This window comes from Notamacropus eugenii, chromosome 2, assembly GCF_028372415.1.
Source record: "Notamacropus eugenii isolate mMacEug1 chromosome 2, mMacEug1.pri_v2, whole genome shotgun sequence".
In the NCBI taxonomy this organism is placed as follows: Eukaryota; Metazoa; Chordata; class Mammalia; order Diprotodontia; family Macropodidae; genus Notamacropus; species Notamacropus eugenii.
Window position 1 is genome coordinate 507,387,957 of NC_092873.1, and position 17,865 is coordinate 507,405,821.

Consider the following 17,865-nt stretch of genomic DNA (forward strand, 5'->3'; position numbering starts at 1 on the left):
GCCTTGTACAATAGAACTATGCTCACAACAAGATTTTGTAATTTTTCTAATTCCTCTTTTTTTTTTTTTTTGTTATAAAATCCATCTCTGTAAATCACTCCTTGTCTCTGAGCTTTGAGGTGTCCGGTGAGCTGATCTGAAGTGCCAACGCTAGCTTTGCAGATTAAATCACACATGGTTCAGTAACTTGGTCTTCAGTTTCCTTTTTATTTCAGATAATCACTCTTAACAGGTGGTTCCCTCCTCACTCCCTTCATCTATGCCCATGTCTCCTTGGCCTTTAGAAGCCTTCATTACACCATGTCCACCCTTTCCTCAAGCTATTGTTTTCTCTTCTTTTTCTCAGCCATACTCTTAGAGAAACCGAGTTTTCACTTTCTCTCATCTCGCCCATTCCTCTCTCCAAAGTTATTGGTGAACTCATAATTGCAAAATCTGCTGGTCTTTTTTCAGCTCTCATCCTTCTTAGTCAATCAATAGCACGCATAAAGCACCTACTATATGCCGGGCTATGTCTGGGGATATGAAGACAGGGAAAAACATGGTGCCTATTCTTATATTCTACACAAATAACCCATACATACAAGAATACACAGTGTAAATGAGAGGCCACGTCAGAGGGTAAGGACTAATGGAGGAGGGTCCTGAAGAATTCTCTAGAAGAAGATGGGATTTGAGCTGTCTTAAAGGAAGTCAAAGGAAGGCAGGAGTGAGGAGGGAGAGCATCCCAGGCATGGGGTACAGCCAGGGCAAATACATGGTGTTGGGAGATGGAGGGTCTTGTTAGAGGAATCCAATTTATGGCTGCTTCATAGAGTACTTGGTGGGAAGTGGAATTAAAAAAGCCTGGAGAGGTTGGAGGAGGCCAGGCTGTGAATCCTAGAGGTCCCCATTCCCTCTCACCTAGATTACTGTAGTGGCCTATTCAGCTTCCTGGCCCTTCTCAGTCCAGTCTAGTCCATCCTCCATAGAGCTGCCAAAGGGCTTTTCCTCAAATTCAAGCCTGACCACTTTCCTACACTTCAGGGGCTCCCTATTACCACTGTGTCATATGTTTGGCCCTACCCTACCTTTCTAGCCTCAATGGACATGGGTCTCCCTTCCGCATTCTTTCATCCAGCCCAACTGGCTGTTTCCTTCTGTTCCATGCATGTTGCTATCTCAATGGGGAATTTCCTCATGCTTGGAAGGCACTCCATCAAGCTCCCTCTCCTCCTCCAAGATGCAGCTTAAACACATGAAGTCTTTCCTGATCTTCTACCTCTTAGTACTCTGCCTTCCAAACCACCTTGAACATCTTCCTTTTATATTTATGCCATATAATTTTTGATCCATTTAGTTTCTCTCCCATTAGAATATCAGGTCCTTGTGAATAGAGACGCTTTCATTGAATTCCCAGAGCCTGACACAGGGGCAGCTAGATGGTGCAGTGGGTAGAGCACCAGTGCAGGAGGCAGGAGGACCTGAGTTCAAATCTCACCTCAGACACTTGATACTCACTAGCTGTGTGACCTTGGGCAAGTCACTTAACCCCAACTGCCTCATCCTGGGCCATCTCCAGTCATCCTGATGCATATCTGGTCACTGGACCCAGATGGCTCTGAAGGAGAAGTGAGGCTGGTGACCTGCACAGCTGTCCCTCACTCAAAAAACAAAGTCAAGTGCAAGTCACGTCATCATTTCTCTGATGGCATGGTCTTCTTCGGCAACGAAGGACGAACACGCACGCAGAGCCTGATGCAGGGTTAGTGCTTCATCTGTGCTGCTGTTGGGCTGATGGATTGATAATAACGCTGGTTCTACTGGGGTCTTAGGGGCCTGTGAAGGAAGCACTTGATAGAGAAATGGTGGTCCTAATGTTTGAATGCTCCCAGACTGGCAGAACCCTGTTGTCCCAGGACCTGAGGGGCTGCCCCCCCCCCTTATTTTCTCTGGGCTGGCCCCGGGGGATGAGTTTTCAGCTGCGCCCCCTCACCCCCAGGCATCTTCTAAAGGCCTCTCCTATTAGCATTAGTTGTCAGACCCTTGGTCTATCCCCTCTTGGCTCACCCAGGTCTTCTTCAGTCAGGGAAGGATGCTAGCAGTGATCTTTGAGGCAGGACTGGAACCCAGGATTTCTGACTCCAGCACCTCTGCTTTCCATCCTGTACCAGATTGTTGTATACAGCCTGAGTCTTTCATGGGGTTCCCAGTTCTGACTGGTGAGCAAGGAAGACTTCTTGCATGAGATGGCATGAGAGTTGGGCTTTATAGGTTGAGTAGAAATCAGTAGGTGAAGAAGAGGAAGGTGGGAAGCCACCAACACACCAGGAGGGCAGAGCAGGGAGGGATGCACTTCCCCCCCAGTGCAATAGATTCAGGTCCCTGGAGTTTGTTCAAGAAGGCGGTTTGGACCCCTGCCAAGAGGGGACAAGGTCCAGAGGAAGCTCTGGCTGTTTCCAAATGTCCTGGGATGGGGCATAATAATGAGAATAATAAAGGACTATGGAAATTAACCAACAAGCATTTATTAAGTGCCTACTGCATGCCAGGCACTGGGGCTACAAAGAATGAAACAGTCCCTACTCAAAGGAACTGAATACACTTGAGATGGAGGGTGGGGGTGGGAGTGGTGTAAGGGTTGCAGCAAAAGACACATTTAAACAAACCCACCTAACTATAAAGTGAACCAGTTCAAATCCATCCACAATGATTAAATGCAGGACGTTTGAGAGGGAGCCCAGGGCGGAGCTCAGTGTCTTTGAGGCACCGCTGGTGGGAATGGGGAGAGTTCGTGCAGAAGGCGGTGTCTGAACCGTGCCTCCAGGAGGACGACTCCAGGAGCAGAGCATGGGGGGAGAAGGGTGAAGATGCAGGACGATGGGAGACGGTGCGAGAGCTGGTCAGTGTGACCAGGCTGCCCAGCGGGGCTGGCTAGGTGGTGAAGAGTCGTAAGAGCTAAATGGGAGCTTTCCAGGTTCGATCCCAGAGGTGACGAGTTTAAGGAGAGTGTCACGGTCAGAGCTGGGCTGGAGAGAATCTGCGGACGCGGACCCTCGCTGCACGGCCACTGCCCTCCGGCCACCCTTCATCCCTGAAGTTACAGTCCCCCGCCAGGTCACAGTACTAGCCGGACCCCAGATGGGCCGGCACACCAGTTCCGAGTTCGGACGCCCCTGTCGGGGGGTGCCCAGAGCACACGCTTTCCTTAGCTCACTCTCCGGGCTTGTGAGGCACTCACCGAAGGGTGGCCAAGCTGGCCCGTGCGGGCTGACCCTTCAGGACGGACCAGTGCCAGGCCTGAGGGAAGGCGGGTGAGATGGCAGAGGTCAGCCAAGGGCAAGCTGGGCGAACGTGCCAGGGAGCTCCGGGGGGGGGTGACGTCCCTGTTCTCTCACCTGCCCAGTGATCTTTGGATTTGCACCGATGGTCAGACATTAAAAAATAAACCAGCGTGGTCACCGGCCAAACCTCGCGCGGTCCGCACGGGCTCCACGCGGGTCTGGCGGTGCAGCGAGGGCTGCCCCCCGCACGTCCGGGAATACCTGAGTGAGGACCCGGGGAGGCTGGGGAGGGGGGGAGGCCTCTGGGGAGGCGCCCTCGGGCCGAGGCCTTTCCCTGCAGTGGCGGTGACCCTGCCCGCCCCAGGCCCAGCCAGTGTGGCCCTGGCTTCCCTGCTTCCCCGCAGGGTACAGCGAGGCCTCGGCAGGCTTCGCCGAGGGAGGTGGGGCGCTGCCCCTCCCCCCCACCCGGGGGGCTTCCCTGGCCAGGCCACCCCTCCCCCGTGCCAGGAGGCCCCTCCCCCTGTAGCAGGCCGCCCAGCTCCCCTGTGGGGGGCTTCCCAGGCCAGGCCGCAGGCGTGAAGGGTCGCTTCGTGGCGGGCCACGTGAGGGACGTGATAGGGGCGCAGAGAGGGGTGTGTCCCGGAAGTGGGCTCCTGCCCCTGCGCTGGCAGCCTGGGAAACCCCGGTGGACAGCCACATCTCCGGGAGTAGCAGCCGCGCGGGGCAGCTTCGAGGGCAAGGCCCAGAACCACAGTCCTGGAGGCTCGCGGGGACTTCGGGGGGCGGAATGGTGAGGAGGAAAGGGGGCGTGGAAAGGGGGGAACCCCGGGGGTAGGGGGGCTCGAGTGGGGGAGGGGTAGTGGGAACGCTGAGGGGGGGTAGTGGGGGAGGGGTAGTGAGAGCCCTGAGAAGCGGGTGGGGGAGGGGTAGTGAGAACTCTAAGAAGGCCAGTGGGGGAGGGGTAGTGTGAACTCTTAGGAGAGGCGTGAGTGGGGGAGGGGTAGTGAGAACTCTTAGGAGAGGCGTGAGTGGGGGAGGGGTAGTGAGAACTCTAAGAAGGCCAGTGGGGGAGGGGTAGTGTGAACTCTTAGGAGAGGCGTGAGTGAGGGAGGGGTAGTGAGAACTCTAAGAAGGCCAGTGGGGGAGGGGTAGTGTGAACTCTTAGGAGAGGCGTGAGTGGGGGAGGGGTAGTGAGAACTCTTAGGAGAGGCGTGAGTGGGGGAGGGGTAGTGAGAACTCTAAGAAGGCCAGTGGGGGAGGGGTAGTGTGAACTCTTAGGAGAGGCGTGAGTGGGGGAGGGGTAGTGAGAACTCTAAGAAGGCCAGTGGGGGAGGGGTAGTGTGAACTCTTAGGAGAGGCGTGAGTGGGGGAGGGGTAGTGTGAACTCTAAGAAGCGGGTGGGGGGGTAGTGTGAACGCTGAGAGGGCGAGTGGGGGAGGAGAAGAGTGTGAACTGGTGGTTGTGAGAAGGGGTAAGGGTGGCTGTGCGAGCCTGCAGGTGGTGGGAGCCTGAGTATGTGTTCTCCTGTGTGGTGCCTGAGTGAGTGTGCTCGGTGTGTGTGGTGTATGGTGCGCGTGTGCGTGGTGTGGTGTGTGTGCGTGCGTGCATGGTGTGTGTGGTGTGTGGTATGCGTGTGTGCACACGTGTGTGGTGCATGCATGTGTGTGGTGTGGTGTATGCACGTGTGCATATGGGCGTGCATGTGTATGGTGTGTGGTGCGCGTGTGCGTGGTGTGGTTGGTGTGTGTGGTGTGTGGTATGCGTGTGTGCACGCCGGGCCGTCCCTTCTCTTCTCCTGCCTCCTGACTGTTGTCCAGGCAACCCTGGCCGCCACCTAGCAGCCTCGAGGCGGGGGTGGGGAAGGGCGGGGCTGGGGGCGGGGCGCATTAACCATTGCCCCCCTCCCTCTGGTACCTCTGCTCGGCTGCTCTCCGTCTCTCTGTCGGGTCCGCCGGCTGTCTGCCCGTCCGTCCTTCCGCCCGTCCATCCGTCCGTCCGCACAGAGCGCCCTTATGGCCCGGGAGCAGCTGCTCGGGGGCACCGGCCTGGGGGGGGCAGCCCTGGCGTGCTGCCTGGTGGCGGCGGCCGTAACCCTGCGCTGCTGGGTCGTGCGGGGCCGCCGCCAGGCGCTCAGCCGGGGCTCCCGCCAGCAGGAGGCGGCCCTGGAGGCCATGGGCCAGAGCGTGGGGGTCTTCCGCCGCCAGGTGAGACCTCCCTGGGGGGTCGGGAGCCGGCCTGGCCGTGGCCTTGATCTTTGCCCCGGGGAGGGCGTGGTCAGCCTGCAGCGCTAGCCCACCCGAGTCCCTCCTCCCCGCCTCCGCTACTCCAGGCCCCACCCACAGCCCCGCCCCCTGACCTTTGGCCTTTATTAGTCCCGCTGGAACAGCTCTGGCCTAGTACGGGCAGGTGTCGGACGGAGGAAGAGGCAGAGGCGGCCCCAGGATGGGGGAGGGGAGGCCCAGTGTCTAATAGCTGTCTGATCCTGGGGGGCTCGGTGGTGTTTAGGAACGTTCTGCTGAGCTCTAGAGGGCAGAACTGGGCACGGTAGGGGCAGGAAGAGGGTCATCTCCAGAACAACCAGAGCTGTCTCCCGGTACCATGGCCTTCGGTGGTAGGGGGTGAGCCCCCCATCACCTGATGTATCCAGATCAGATGCCCCTCTCTCAGGGATGGTGTAGAGGGAGAATCTCAAGGGAGGAAGGAGGACAGGTCTCAGTCAGCCTAAGTGACTTGTCTAGAATGACCCAGCTAGTGAATGTTGGTCAGAATTCAAACCCAGCTCTTCTGCTTCTTCTTGAGAAACAACAGGGAATAGTGTGGACAGAACATGGGGCCTGGGTTTGAGTCCTGCCCCTTCCACTTAGCAGCCCTGTGATTGGGCAAGCTCAGTTTCCTCATTTGTAAAATGTAGACATTGGACTCAGTGATCTTTGGGGATCACCCTGGCTCACAACATGATATTCTCCTTATTACCTGTAATATGGGACCCTCCCATCCTTCTTTTTGCCAGTCTGGTCTGAGGGGCACTGTTTGGCATCATTCCCCTCAGTCCAGAGCCCAGGGAGGTGGCAGTATGCCCACGGGGAACTGTCCCATGTGGGCACAGGGGACCAGGGTTTGCCAGGCCGCACAGCTGGGCTGAGCCTTGTCCCTCTTTTGGGGCTCTCAGAACCCAGGGCTAGACGAAGAGAGTGTACTGGTCCTGCCCCTGGCCCAATTGGTCCAGAAGCTCAAGAACCAAGAAGTGTCCCCAGAAGTCGCCCTCTACAGCTATTTGGGCAAGGTAAGGGGGCTGAGTGCCCTGAAACAGACAGAACCTGGCATGGTCCTTCAAGTGTCTGCCAGGCAGCAGTACTCCTGGACCCTCAGGAACAGATCCCAGGGTGGCAGAGCTAAAGGGAGGTGGGTACACTGACCATTGCACTGGGTGGGGTTGGGGCTCCCTCAAATCCACAAACACCAAGCTCCAGGAAACCCCAGGCTGGTTCCTGTCTGAACTTGGGCACTGCCTAGGATGTGCCAGGATGAGACTGGAGTCCTTCATGCATTTGTGTAGGATCTGGGTGACTGTCAGTGGTGTGTGGGTGACTGTGTTTGGGAGCGTGATCATGTCCTAAGTGCTCTGGGGTGGACCTTCCTTATCTCAGCCTTGATTTCTTCTTTCCTCTAGCTTAGGGGATGCCATCTCCCTAGCTACATTGGATGCTCCCCAGGGCAGGTCCCAGCTGGACCGTGAGCAAGAATTTTGGGGATGTTCTCTTCCCTTCTAGAGCCTCGGTTTACCCTTTTCTACTGTGATGAGACTGGCTTACAATTTCTTGGGTTCTTTCCTGCTCTGGATTCTGGGTTTTAAGGACTGACTGTACTGGCGTGGAGCATGGGCTTGGTGGGATGGGGGGCTTCAGCCCAGGTCATGGTCAGGAATTGATTTGGTGTTCGTGCCGTCCAGGCCTGGGAGGTAACCAAAGAGATCAACTGCGTGACCAACTACCTGCGCGACTGCAAGGCCCAGCTGGCAGAGGTGGTCCGGCAGCCCCAGGCGGGCGGCCTCCTCTATGGGGTCCCTATCAGCCTCAAGGAGTGTTTCCAGTACAAGGTATGACCCCCTCTCCCCCACCCTTCGGACCTCCTGTTCTCATGTTAAATGGAAGAAGTGAGTGTGTGCCATCCTGGCATAGAGGGTGGGTTTTCTGGGGAATCTAGAAGATCTTAGTGTACTCTGTAATGAGTATTGGGCTGGAGAGCAGTGATCTCTGGTACTTCCCTCCTCCCTCTCCCCCCCCTCCCTAGGACCAGGATTCCACTCTGGGCCTGTGCCAGAACATTGGCTTCCCTGCCACAGAGGATTCCGTGGTAGTACAGGTGTTGAAGAAGCAGGGGGCTATTCCTTTTGTGCACACCAATGTGCCCCAGTCCATGCTCAGGTAGCGGCCAGGAGCTGGGCCGGGGTGTGGGCAGGAGCTGGGAGCTGGGCTGGGGGTGTGGGCTGGGCAAGGAGGGTTAGTGGTGGTAAGGGCCCTAGCCATGGGGATGGAGAGGGAGAACCCACAGGACTTGGTGATCTCTTGGGGCTGTGGGGAGGTTGCCTGGAGCTGTCCTCTTTGGTGTCCCAGCTGTGGATTTCTTCCCACAGCTACGACTGCAGCAACCCTATATTTGGCCGTACGCTGAACCCCCTGAATTTTTCCAAGAGCCCTGGTGGGTCTTCAGGTGGGGAAGGTGCCCTCATAGCGGGCGGCGGGTCCATTTTGGGCTTGGGCACCGACATTGGGGGCAGCATTCGCTTCCCTGCGGCCTTCTGTGGCATCTGTGGCCTCAAGCCTACTTCAGGCAGGATCAGGTATTGGACTGGGGAACCCTGGGGGAAGGGAGATCCCATGGAGGCTCCCTCAGCAAGGAGTGAGGGGTATAGTTCATATGCCCCTGGGTCCCTTTCAGGGCTAAAGCCTGTGTTTCTCTGGAACCTTGAGGCTCTCCTCTGGCTCCTTTCTCCCCAATCTTTCTGTCTCTCTCCCTCTCTTCCTTTTCTTTCACTCTGTTCTCTCCCCCATCCTTTTCTGTCTTTCTCTCCCTTTTTCTGTCTCTCTGTTCCCTCTGCCCCTTTTCTTTTCTCTATCTCCCTTTTTCACTATCCCCTCTCCTCCTCTCTCCCCTTTTCTCTGTTTCCTCCTCTTTCCCTTTCCCCTTCTCTGCTCCCTTCTCCTCCCCTCCACTGTTCCCTCCCCTCCCCCCTTCTCTGTCTCCTCCCCTTTCCCTCTCTCCTCCTCCCTCCCCTCCCATGTCTCCTCTCCTCTCTTGAGGTGGAGTCTGCAGCTGCTCTACCCAGAGAAGGGGTTTTGAGGCTGGGGGACCCGCTGTGCCCAGGCTGCCCCATGCTGGTGTCCTGCTCTGTAAGAGGGTCCACCCAGCCTCCCTCCCTCAGAGGTTCTCTTTGTGGCCTCAGAAAGAGCTGGCACACTGTGCAGATGTTCTTTGTGTTCTCTTCTAGCAAGCGTGGAGTGAAGAATTGTGTCAGTGGGCAGCTGGCAGGTGAGGCGTGCAGGGGGCGGGATCTCCTTTGGGGGCATGAAGCTCAGTGAATGGTCCTAGGGCGTGGGGCAGGCTCTGGCCCACAGCTGTCCCATTGCAGACAGGTCTGCTCTTCTTGCCCCTCCCCGCTTCCAGGTGGGGACAGCTTTGTCCAGCAGGCAGGCCCACTGAGTGAACCCAGAGGCATTGAAGTGTTCAGGACCTCAGTTTTCTTGTCTGTAGACCTTGGATAAAGGCAGAAAAGGGGGACCTGAGAGCTCTCTGCTTATCCTGCTGCAGCTTGGGTTGGAGCTTGGGCTCAGCAGAGTGGCCAGAGATGCCAAAGCTGCACCCAGGCCCTGTGTCAGTCACTGGGGACCCACAGACCACAAAAGGGTAGTCCCCTAATTTATGAAAGCCCCCCCTGCATCACTCTTTCCCTAGCCCACACCCAGCCTGACCAGAGGCTCATGGGGGTGGGCTGGGTGGTCACACCAGCAGCCAGGTGATGTGGAGCCTTCTCTCCCCAGTCCTTACGTCTGTGGGGCCCATGGCCAAGGATGTCGACAGCCTTGCTTTGTGCTTACGGGCATTGCTATCTGAGGACATGTTCCTCCTGGACCCCATGGTGCCCCCGGTGCCCTTCAGGGAGACAGTGAGTGAGGGCCTGGGCCACTGGGGAATGGGCTGCCAGAGAGGGCTGGGATGAAGGCAGGGGCTTGAGGAGGGGCCCCTCAGACCTGGGAAGAGGAGATCTATCTGTAGACTAGGTGCTTCCAGGTCCCATGCTCCTGTGGACTCTGCAGCATCAGGTCTCTGGATGTTTGTCCAGTGTCCAATTTCTTTGGAGCCTTGGAAAGGGTGGTGGGAGGGCTCAAGGAGGGCATGGGGGCCCATTGCATCTCTTTCCAGATCTATGCCAGCACGAAACCTCTGCGGATCGGCTACTATGAGTCTGATGGGTATACCATGCCCAGTCCCTCCATGAAGCGGGCTGTGCTGGAGACCAAGGCACTCCTGGAGGCCGCTGGTCACACGGTATGTCACCCTCACTGTCCTGTTTCTGGGGAGATGCTTGGCTGACCAAGTGCCAGCCTCAGCCCATTGCAGATCTGTCTCATTTCTACTGGGCATGGGCTGGAAAGGGTGGTGGGAGGAACAGAGTATCAAGATTATTACTTCCATTTTCAAGAAGAAGGCATTGCACCTCTTAGCAGTGAAGGGACTTGCCCAGGATCACACAGCTTCAGAGGGAAGTCATTCTCAGAATCCTCCCAGTACCAGCCTGAGGACCCTGGCCTCTCTCCAGCCCTCAGGCTAAGGAGGTGGAAGGAAGAAGTCCTTTTTCTGTACTATGAGGACAGTCTCCCTTGTGTTCCCTGGGCAGATGGAGCTGACTCCTGGGCTTCCAGGTGTAGAACTTGCCTGTGGAGCCTCTGGCCTCCCCCCACCCCTCCAACCTGGTTCTTAGGAGAAGACATTGCCCACAGAAGGCCGGGCTGGTCAGCAGGGCCAGCAGGGAGGCTGCCGGCTGTGGCAGCCCCTGGAAGTTCACCGACTGGTTTTCATATGTGGTAGAAGTCTCACTGGGGCCTCCCCAAGGCTCAAATGAGTTAGTATTTGTAAAGACCTCAGCCCAGGGGCTGACACACAGCAGGTGCTTAATAAGTGCTGATTTTCTTCCCTTTAACCCTTCCCCTCCTTGCACTTCATTTTCCACCCCTCTAAACGAGGGGCTGGAGTCATTGATTTTTCAGGGCGTTTCTAGCACTGAGTTCTCGTTTTTTAAATTGATACTTTTTTTTATACCACCTTTATTTCTGAACAGATTGCTCCCCTTCTCAGCCTTCCCTTGTAACAAAGGTTTTTTAATAACCCACCCCGATATGAGCATGTGTGGACTGGAGCACAGGGAGGGGAGGAGGCATATTTCCTCAAGGCTTTGCCATAGCCAGGCCAAGTGGAACCTTAACTTCCCAGGAGTCCTCTAGAGACTGCATCTGCCCTGTTTTTGTTTGTGACTGGGGGCAACGATTCTGAGGTGCAGGAGTCCAGGGAGTTGGGCAGATAGGCAGGCCTGGTGGTGGCTGGCAGGGAGATGGCCTTGGTTGGCTTAGGGACCGCTTGCCCAAGGTGACCTCTTCTGTGTCCATTAGCTCATCCCATTTATGCCCTCTAACATTGATCATGCCATGGAGGTGCTGTTCACCGGTGGACTCTTCAGTGATGGAGGCCAGGCCTTCCTGAAGAATTTGTGAGTATGGGCTTAGGCTGCACCCCTTCTTCCAGGAGGCTGAGAATATAAGGGACAGCCCGCCTGTATTGTGAAAGGGCAGGTGTAATGAATTGTTCCCGTTTACTGGGAACAGAGGGACCGAGGCTTTTTCTGGGGTGTCACAGCAAAGGAAGTACCAGAGTAGAACCCAGGCCTTCTCCTTCCTGCAGGCTGGGGAGCAGATAAACTGAGGGAGTGGGCCCTGGGGGATTCTGGAAGCCCCATTTCCTGGTGGAGAAAGCCATGGGCTAAGTGATTGAAGGCAAGTCCTTCCCCTCTGTTGGGCTTGGGCTTCTCCTCTCAAGGGAGAGTCCTGGAATTAGTGGGTAGAGTTAGAAACCCCTGGTTCAAATCTTGCCTCTGATGTGTGGCTGTGTGACTTTGGGTGAGTCATTAATCCCTCTGCATGATCGTTGTCACAACAGCTCAGATTTTAATAAAGTGCTTTACAGTTAGCGGAACACTTAAGATAGATCATCTCCGTACCTTACTACATTTTGGCCAGGTAGGTGCTATTATGATGCCCATTTTACAGATAGGGACTGAGGATGGGGGCTACCTGCCCCCTGGAGCTGTTATGAGGCTCCTTTGAGACAATGTCTGTAAAGTGTTTTGCCAGTTTTAAAATAACTCCAGAGATTCCAGCTCCTTCCCCCACTTTGCCTGGTTGGCAGCTGGAGCACAAAGGCCCTGTGTGCCAAGCCCCGTGCCTGGTACTGGCTTCACTCCTTCTCTCCTCCAGGAGCTGAGCGGGTAGTTCTCCTTTGAATTCCCAGCCCCTGGCCTCCTAAGGGCTCTGGTCTGACACTTGCCGGAAGCCTGACTCCAGGGGAGCTCCCATGTCTCCCTCTACCCTACTTGTATCTTGCCACTTGTGTTCTGTAGGGGCTAGTGTTCCTGGCCTAGGGAGACTCATTTCCTGCCCTGTTACCTCTCTATCTCTTCAGCAAAGGTGACTCTGTAGATCCGTGCCTGGGGCACCTGACCATCATCCTCAGAATGCCTAACTGGATCAAAGGACTGTTGTCTGTTCTCCTCCGGCCTTTGGTGAGCTGGGACTGAGGGTGGTCCCCAAGACTTGCTCCCATTCTTTTGTGGGTATGTATGGGGAGGCCACTGGGCCCCTGTTCCTCCCCCACCTTTTGTTTCCCAATTCTGGGCCCCTGCTGTATTCTGGGCATTGCACGAGCCTGTGGGAGGAGCCCCTGCTTTTGGGAAGAAGAATGGGAAGGGCTTCTCTTAGTCCCCTTTCTTTTCCTGTGGCCAGTGGCAGGGGTCTGGCCTGGGCCTATAAGCAAGACATGTTTTTCCCTCTAGTTTCCAAGATTGGTCACCTTCCTCTGCAGCTCGAAGTCCCGGTAAGGAGGCTGTCCTGGCCCCAGCTTCATTCCTACCTGGGAGCTCCCCATCAGGGAAGTAGGCCCAGAAAGGTAGTGAAATGTCTGTCACTACAGATACCCAAGCAGGGGCTGGCTGACCTCTTCTCTGGGAAGTCCAAGAGGGAATTCTTGTTCAGGTTCGAGCTGAACCAGTGCTCTCTGAAAGTCTGTGACTTCAAGTCAGGCCCAGGATAGGGAATCAAGGGCAGTTTCTTTTCCCTAAAGAGATAGGAGAAAGCCTTGAAGTTTACCCTCAGCCCTCCTGGTGCCAGGCTCAGCATCTGGCCTTGTTTTTGTACATTCTGGGTGACCACATGTCCAAGTATGCCATAGAGGGGTTTCCTACCCAGGTGTGACTTGACAAAAGCTCCTTCTAGGATTGAGCCACTGATTTCTGAGACCTTGGCAAACTGGAAAGTGAGCAGAGTCTGGACACCTCTTAGAAACTCCTGGAGGGAGGGCACTCCTTCCCCCCCTACCCTCCTCTCCTGCCATGGGGCCAGCAGTCAAGGTGGGGGCACCGTGGCCTCTGAGGACCCTGCTATCCCTTCCAGGGCCATGGCGACTGCCTTAGGTCTCCATTGGTCTGAGCCAGTCTGCCTGGGCTGGGCTGGACCTGGCTTTGGCTGCCCTCTGGTGGCCCAAGCCAGTTGAGTCAGGCTCAGAAATTCCAGATCCGACTTTGTAGAGAGCAGAGCTTACATATTTGCCACGCTGAGATGCTATTGGGGGAATCCTTCGGTGTGAGTGGTGGACATGGCAGCAGGAGGACCCCAAAAGCTCCAGTTAAGTAGGGGCTATGGGAGGCAGGATCCTCCCTGAGGTCCTAACCCTTTAGCCTCCTTTTAGCTCCATGAGAGCTAAAGTCATCAGGTCAGCTTGGCCCTTTAGGCCCTAGGAGCTTAGCTCTGGGTCTTGGCTCTGCCCTGAACTGGGGTTCAGCGTGACTAGCCAGTACTTGTTCATCCTTGGTTTGCCTGTTTGTCTCCAACTTGTGTCCTGAGCCCAAGGACAGGGGAACAAAAAGCACTGTCCATTGGAATGCAGAGAGTGGGGAGGTCGAGGTCTCCAGACTTCCGTTACCTCAAGGTCCACACACCAGAAATGGCAGTCTGGAAGAGCTCATTTGGGAGGGCAGAGTCACAGAATTTCATAGTTGGAGGCTAAAAGACCCTCCTCATGCCCCAGAGGAGTCAAATTGTAATGTCCCCAGCCTCCAGGGGCAGCCTGCTTCACTGTGGGACAGCTCTCAATGTTGGGATATCCCTGAATTTGCTTTGCTGCAACTTGGGGGCCAAAGGAAGGATTCCCCTCTATCTCTTAAGTCTTAGGTTCTTTATCCCTGGAGATATCCTTTCAAGGGCCCTAACAGAGGTAAACTGAGGCAGATAGAGGCTTGACTGAGGGAGGGGTTGGCAGGGGCTCATAGACCTGAGAGCTGGAGGGGACCAATTTTAGTCCAACCCACTCTAGACGGATGAGGTACCAGACCCAAAGAGGGTGGGGGAAGGGAGTGTCATTTCTCTGGGTGGGGTTTCTTTCTCTCTTCCAGGTCTGCTGGGGAGCTTTGGAACTTACACCACAAGATTGAGGTGAGGGAGGGCCAAGTGCCCCAGGATTGGCTGGGCTGACCTCTGGGGCACAAGGTGACAGTGCTTAGCTCAGTCCAAAGATGGTAGGCTAGCCTTGCCAGAGCCAGGGTCAGACCGGATTACCAGGCTAAAGAGACCTGAGTCCCAAAGCCCCACCTTAATGTGGGACTGACTCAGGATAATTGAGATGAGCAAGACTGACAGGTCTTCTACTCAGCTAAGCCCATCTCCCCCCCTTCCTGGGAGTTTTTACTTCCATTCTCCCACATCCCATGGAGAAGCCCAGGCTGCTGTGAGGGGCACTAGGCTGTGCCCCCTGGGTGGTAGGACCCTCTCTGTCTCAGCTCCAAAGGAATTTGTCCCTGCACCCTCTCTCCTGGCCCAGCTTCTCTGGATTAATAGTGCCCAGCCCTTGGTATAGACCTGCTGTGAGAGATATGGAGACTTCCCAGAGTGGGGTTGCCCTCTGGGAACTCCTAGTCTGATCTGGGAGGCAAGACATGCCCCTGGTTATGATATGTTAGTCAGGGCTGCAGAGTTCTGTGCAGGCTGGGACACTCCGGAAGGAGGTGAAGGGCAGGCTGGGAGGCAGCAGCAGGCTCCCCTCCATTCCCACCAGCCTGGTCTGAATTGGCCCTTTTCTGACTTCTGACTCATTCCTGCCTTTCCTCTTCTCATCATCTCCTCTACCCCCTGGCCTGGCCTGGCCACCCCTACCTCCTGTCTCTTCTGTCCAGATACTTTCCTCCCCAAAGTTAATTATTGTTTCCAAGATGACAAGGGAGGGGACGCTGGGTGTGTCAAGTGGTCTTCTGGCTTTCTTGTCTGTCTCCTGCTTCTAACCCACACCTGTGACCTTGGCCAAGTCCCTTCTCTCCAGGCCTCAGTTTCATTCTGTTAAATGAAATACTGACCTTACAGGGTTATGGTCAAAGTGCTTTGGAAACTTGGAAACCCCTTGGTCTGCCTGCTTGTCCTTCTGTCCCCCAATCCCTATTTCTCCCCCTAGGAATACCAACACAGTGTCATCACCCAGTGGAAAATGCTGAATTTGGATGTGGTTCTGACCCCCATGCTGAGCCCTGCCCTGAACATCAACTACCCAGGCAAAGTTTCAGGTGGGACTTCTATGGCCCAGCCTACCCCAAGGACCCTCCCCCCATCACTTGGACTGGACCTACCATTCATCCTGGTTTCCTCCTTTGTGTGCTCAGTTCTAGTCAGGGGAGGGGAGGGCTGAGATAGCTCAGGCTCTGTGCTCTGGACTTCAGACTGGGTAGGAACCTCCCTGGGGATCAGGCCTGGAGAGGCTGGCATCAGGAACCCCGACTTTCCAACTCCCTCTCTGTTCCCCAAGGTCATCTGGTTATCATGGGTCAGAGGGTCAGAACTGTACACCCAAGGGTCTGGAGCTGCAGTTTCCAAAGGGTCCCTAAGACCCTTTCAAGGAGGCCATGAAGTCAAAATTATTGTCATAATATTACTGTGTTGTGTCAGTTGTGTTTGGCTTTTTGTGACCCCGTGGACCACATTGTTCATGGGGTTTTCTTGGCAAAGATGTTGGAGTAGTTTGCCATTTCCTTCTCCAGTGGATTAAGGCAAACAGGTTAAGTGACTTGCCTAGAATCCCACAGCTAATAAGTGTCTGAGACTGAATTGGTACTCAGGTCTTCCTGATTTCAGGTCCAGTGCTGTGTGCACTGTGGCGCCACCTAGGTGCCCTATAATAATGCAAAGATGTTATAATTAATGAAATTGGAAATATTGACAGCTATAACCCACATCAACAGAAGGTCTTGGCTGGGGGATCCTCGGTTTTTAAGAGTGTAAGGGGTTCCTGACACCAAAAAATCTGAGAACTGCTAACCTAGGGCTTGGGAGGTCAGGGCTTGGTAAAGTGGAGAAACTGGGTGCACAGAGAGGGGCTGGGCTGGGCCAGGTCACGTAGCAATCAGGGAAGGGGTTTCCCTTGAGCTGGAGGCTGACCCTTCCTCCAGGACCCAGTGCCAGCTCCAAGGGCCTGGCCCTCTGGCTTCGTCTCTGTCCCCTGTGTATAGGAAGGTCTGTCCCACCCATACCAGGTTGCAGGTGACCCTCCCCCCCTACCCCTGAAGGTTTGGAGGGCCTCATTGTTTCCAGCAGGAGTCCAATGACCAGAGGGTAACCTTCCTGTACCTGGGCCACAGTGGAATCTCTTCCCTTCTCCTCTGTGGCATAGTCATCCCCTTCCCCACTGCTGATTTGGCCATCTGGGCCACAGTGGAATCCCCCGCTTCCTTCTCTGTGGCACGAGTCCCTGGCTGACCTGTTTCAGGGGCTGTCAGTTACACCATGCTCTACAATTGTCTGGATTTCCCTGCGGGGGTGGTCCCTGTCTCCACGGTGACTCCTGAGGATGAGAAGGAGCTGCAGAAGTATCAGGGCTGCTTTGGGGACATTTGGGACCTGTGGCTCCGCAAGGTGAGTCTGTAGGTCTGCAGGTTCTGGTCCCAGACTCTGCTTGTTGGAGTGGGAGGGATCCTGGGAGGTCACACAGTCCAGCCCCCCTTATGTTATGGGTACAGTGGAACTCAGAGAGCTTTGGGGAGGGGTCCGTGTGGGCACTGGCCTTAGGTCACAGAGCAGGGTCAGGTGTATAGCCAGAACCTGGTCAGACTCCTTTAAGTAGCTGGTCTTGCCATGGCTTTTTGATATGTTCCCTCACTTCAGTCCTTCCCATGAGAGAGCACAAGTGTGGTCCAGAGGGTAGGGCACTCACCTTGTGACCCGAGGCAGGTCACCTCAGTTCTCTAGGGCTTAGTCTGTCTCTTTTAGCTCTCAGTCTAAGGGTGAGGGATGAGTCTTTGTTGGAAGCAGTGGCATCATGGCCCTGGACTTGGAGAGAGAGCTCTGCCATGCTCAAGTCGTGTGGGCTGGAGATGGATCAGGATGGGTTGGGGTGTTCCCCTCTTTCTCTTGGGCACCAGGTGCCACCCCTTTTCTTTACTTGCAGAGCCTGAAGAACAGCGTGGGGATGCCTGTGGCGGTCCAGTGTGTGGCTCTGCCATGGCAAGATGAGCTTTGCCTCCGATTCATGCATGAGGTGGAGAGGGTGAGCCAAGAGGCCAGGAAGCAGACATAGAGGCTAAACAGCCCCCGAATTCAGCGCTGGCCCTCCCTTCTCAGCAGCCTCTTCACTTGTCAGTCTTAGTCTTCCAATGGGGCCTCAGTAGCCTCAGACAGCCCCTTCCCCCCCAGACATCCCAGTCCAGTTCTCAGGGACAAGCCCTTTCCCCTCCCCACTCTCCCCCAGTCCCCCCATGAATGTTACAGACCAGAAATGGTCCCAGGTGGGAGTGACTGGAAATTTCACAATAATAATTACAAGGAACAAGCTGGGAGTCTTGGTGTTCATTGGTCACTTAGGTCAGCGCTGATGGGGTCCAAGGGTGGGGACATGGGAGTGGTGTTGATGGGCGCACCAGGGACAGTTTCTTACGCATCTCTCCAGAGCACTGATGTCTGGCTTGCACACAGTTATCCCAATATGTGACAATGCGTAGACTGAAGAGTTTCCTGAGGGCCTCTTAAGGGGGAGCTTGGACCTCATTCTCTGTAAGTTACTAGGCAGTGATGAGGTAGGAGATACAATACAAGTGCAGAGAAAGGAGGGAGCAGTGATGGAGTCCAGATAGGTGGGACCAGACCGTGTCTGAGGGCTGTCCCTACTCTCAAGCATTTGCGAATGCTGTGGTTTGCCCAGGCTGAAGGGAAATAGGAAGAGGGTATTCCAAGATGGAGACAACCCAAACTAGGCATTGTTTAGCAAAGAAAGATACAGAACCAATTTAAGGAGCCTCAAAACTCCT

At 55.4% G+C, this 17,865-nt stretch overlaps 1 protein-coding gene across 1 annotated transcript; it reads left to right on the forward strand.

Moving 5' to 3' along the window:
- Window positions 1–3,870: 3,870 nt before the first annotated feature.
- Window positions 3,871–17,390, forward strand: LOC140530081 (fatty-acid amide hydrolase 1-like). Its single transcript, XM_072649314.1, has 16 exons — window positions 3,871–4,053; window positions 5,267–5,467; window positions 6,433–6,546; window positions 7,213–7,359; window positions 7,554–7,687; window positions 7,897–8,103; window positions 8,752–8,792; window positions 9,302–9,426; window positions 9,684–9,809; window positions 10,928–11,025; window positions 11,994–12,093; window positions 12,364–12,404; window positions 13,978–14,017; window positions 15,027–15,135; window positions 16,332–16,477; window positions 17,010–17,390. The coding sequence occupies exons 1-16, from the start codon at window positions 4,051–4,053 to the stop codon at window positions 17,136–17,138; spliced, it is 1,761 nt and encodes a 586-aa protein (XP_072505415.1). The 5' UTR covers window positions 3,871–4,050; the 3' UTR covers window positions 17,139–17,390.
- The last annotated feature ends 475 nt before the right edge of the window (window positions 17,391–17,865 follow it).

Bases quoted from the DNA above. Each gene is read 5' to 3' on its own strand.
- LOC140530081 (XM_072649314.1), top strand. The intron at 11,026-11,993 runs GTGAGTATGGGC...CTATCTCTTCAG, and splicing joins CAGGCCTTCCTGAAGAATTT to CAAAGGTGACTCTGTAGATC. The intron at 15,136-16,331 runs GTGGGACTTCTA...GACCTGTTTCAG, and splicing joins CTACCCAGGCAAAGTTTCAG to GGGCTGTCAGTTACACCATG.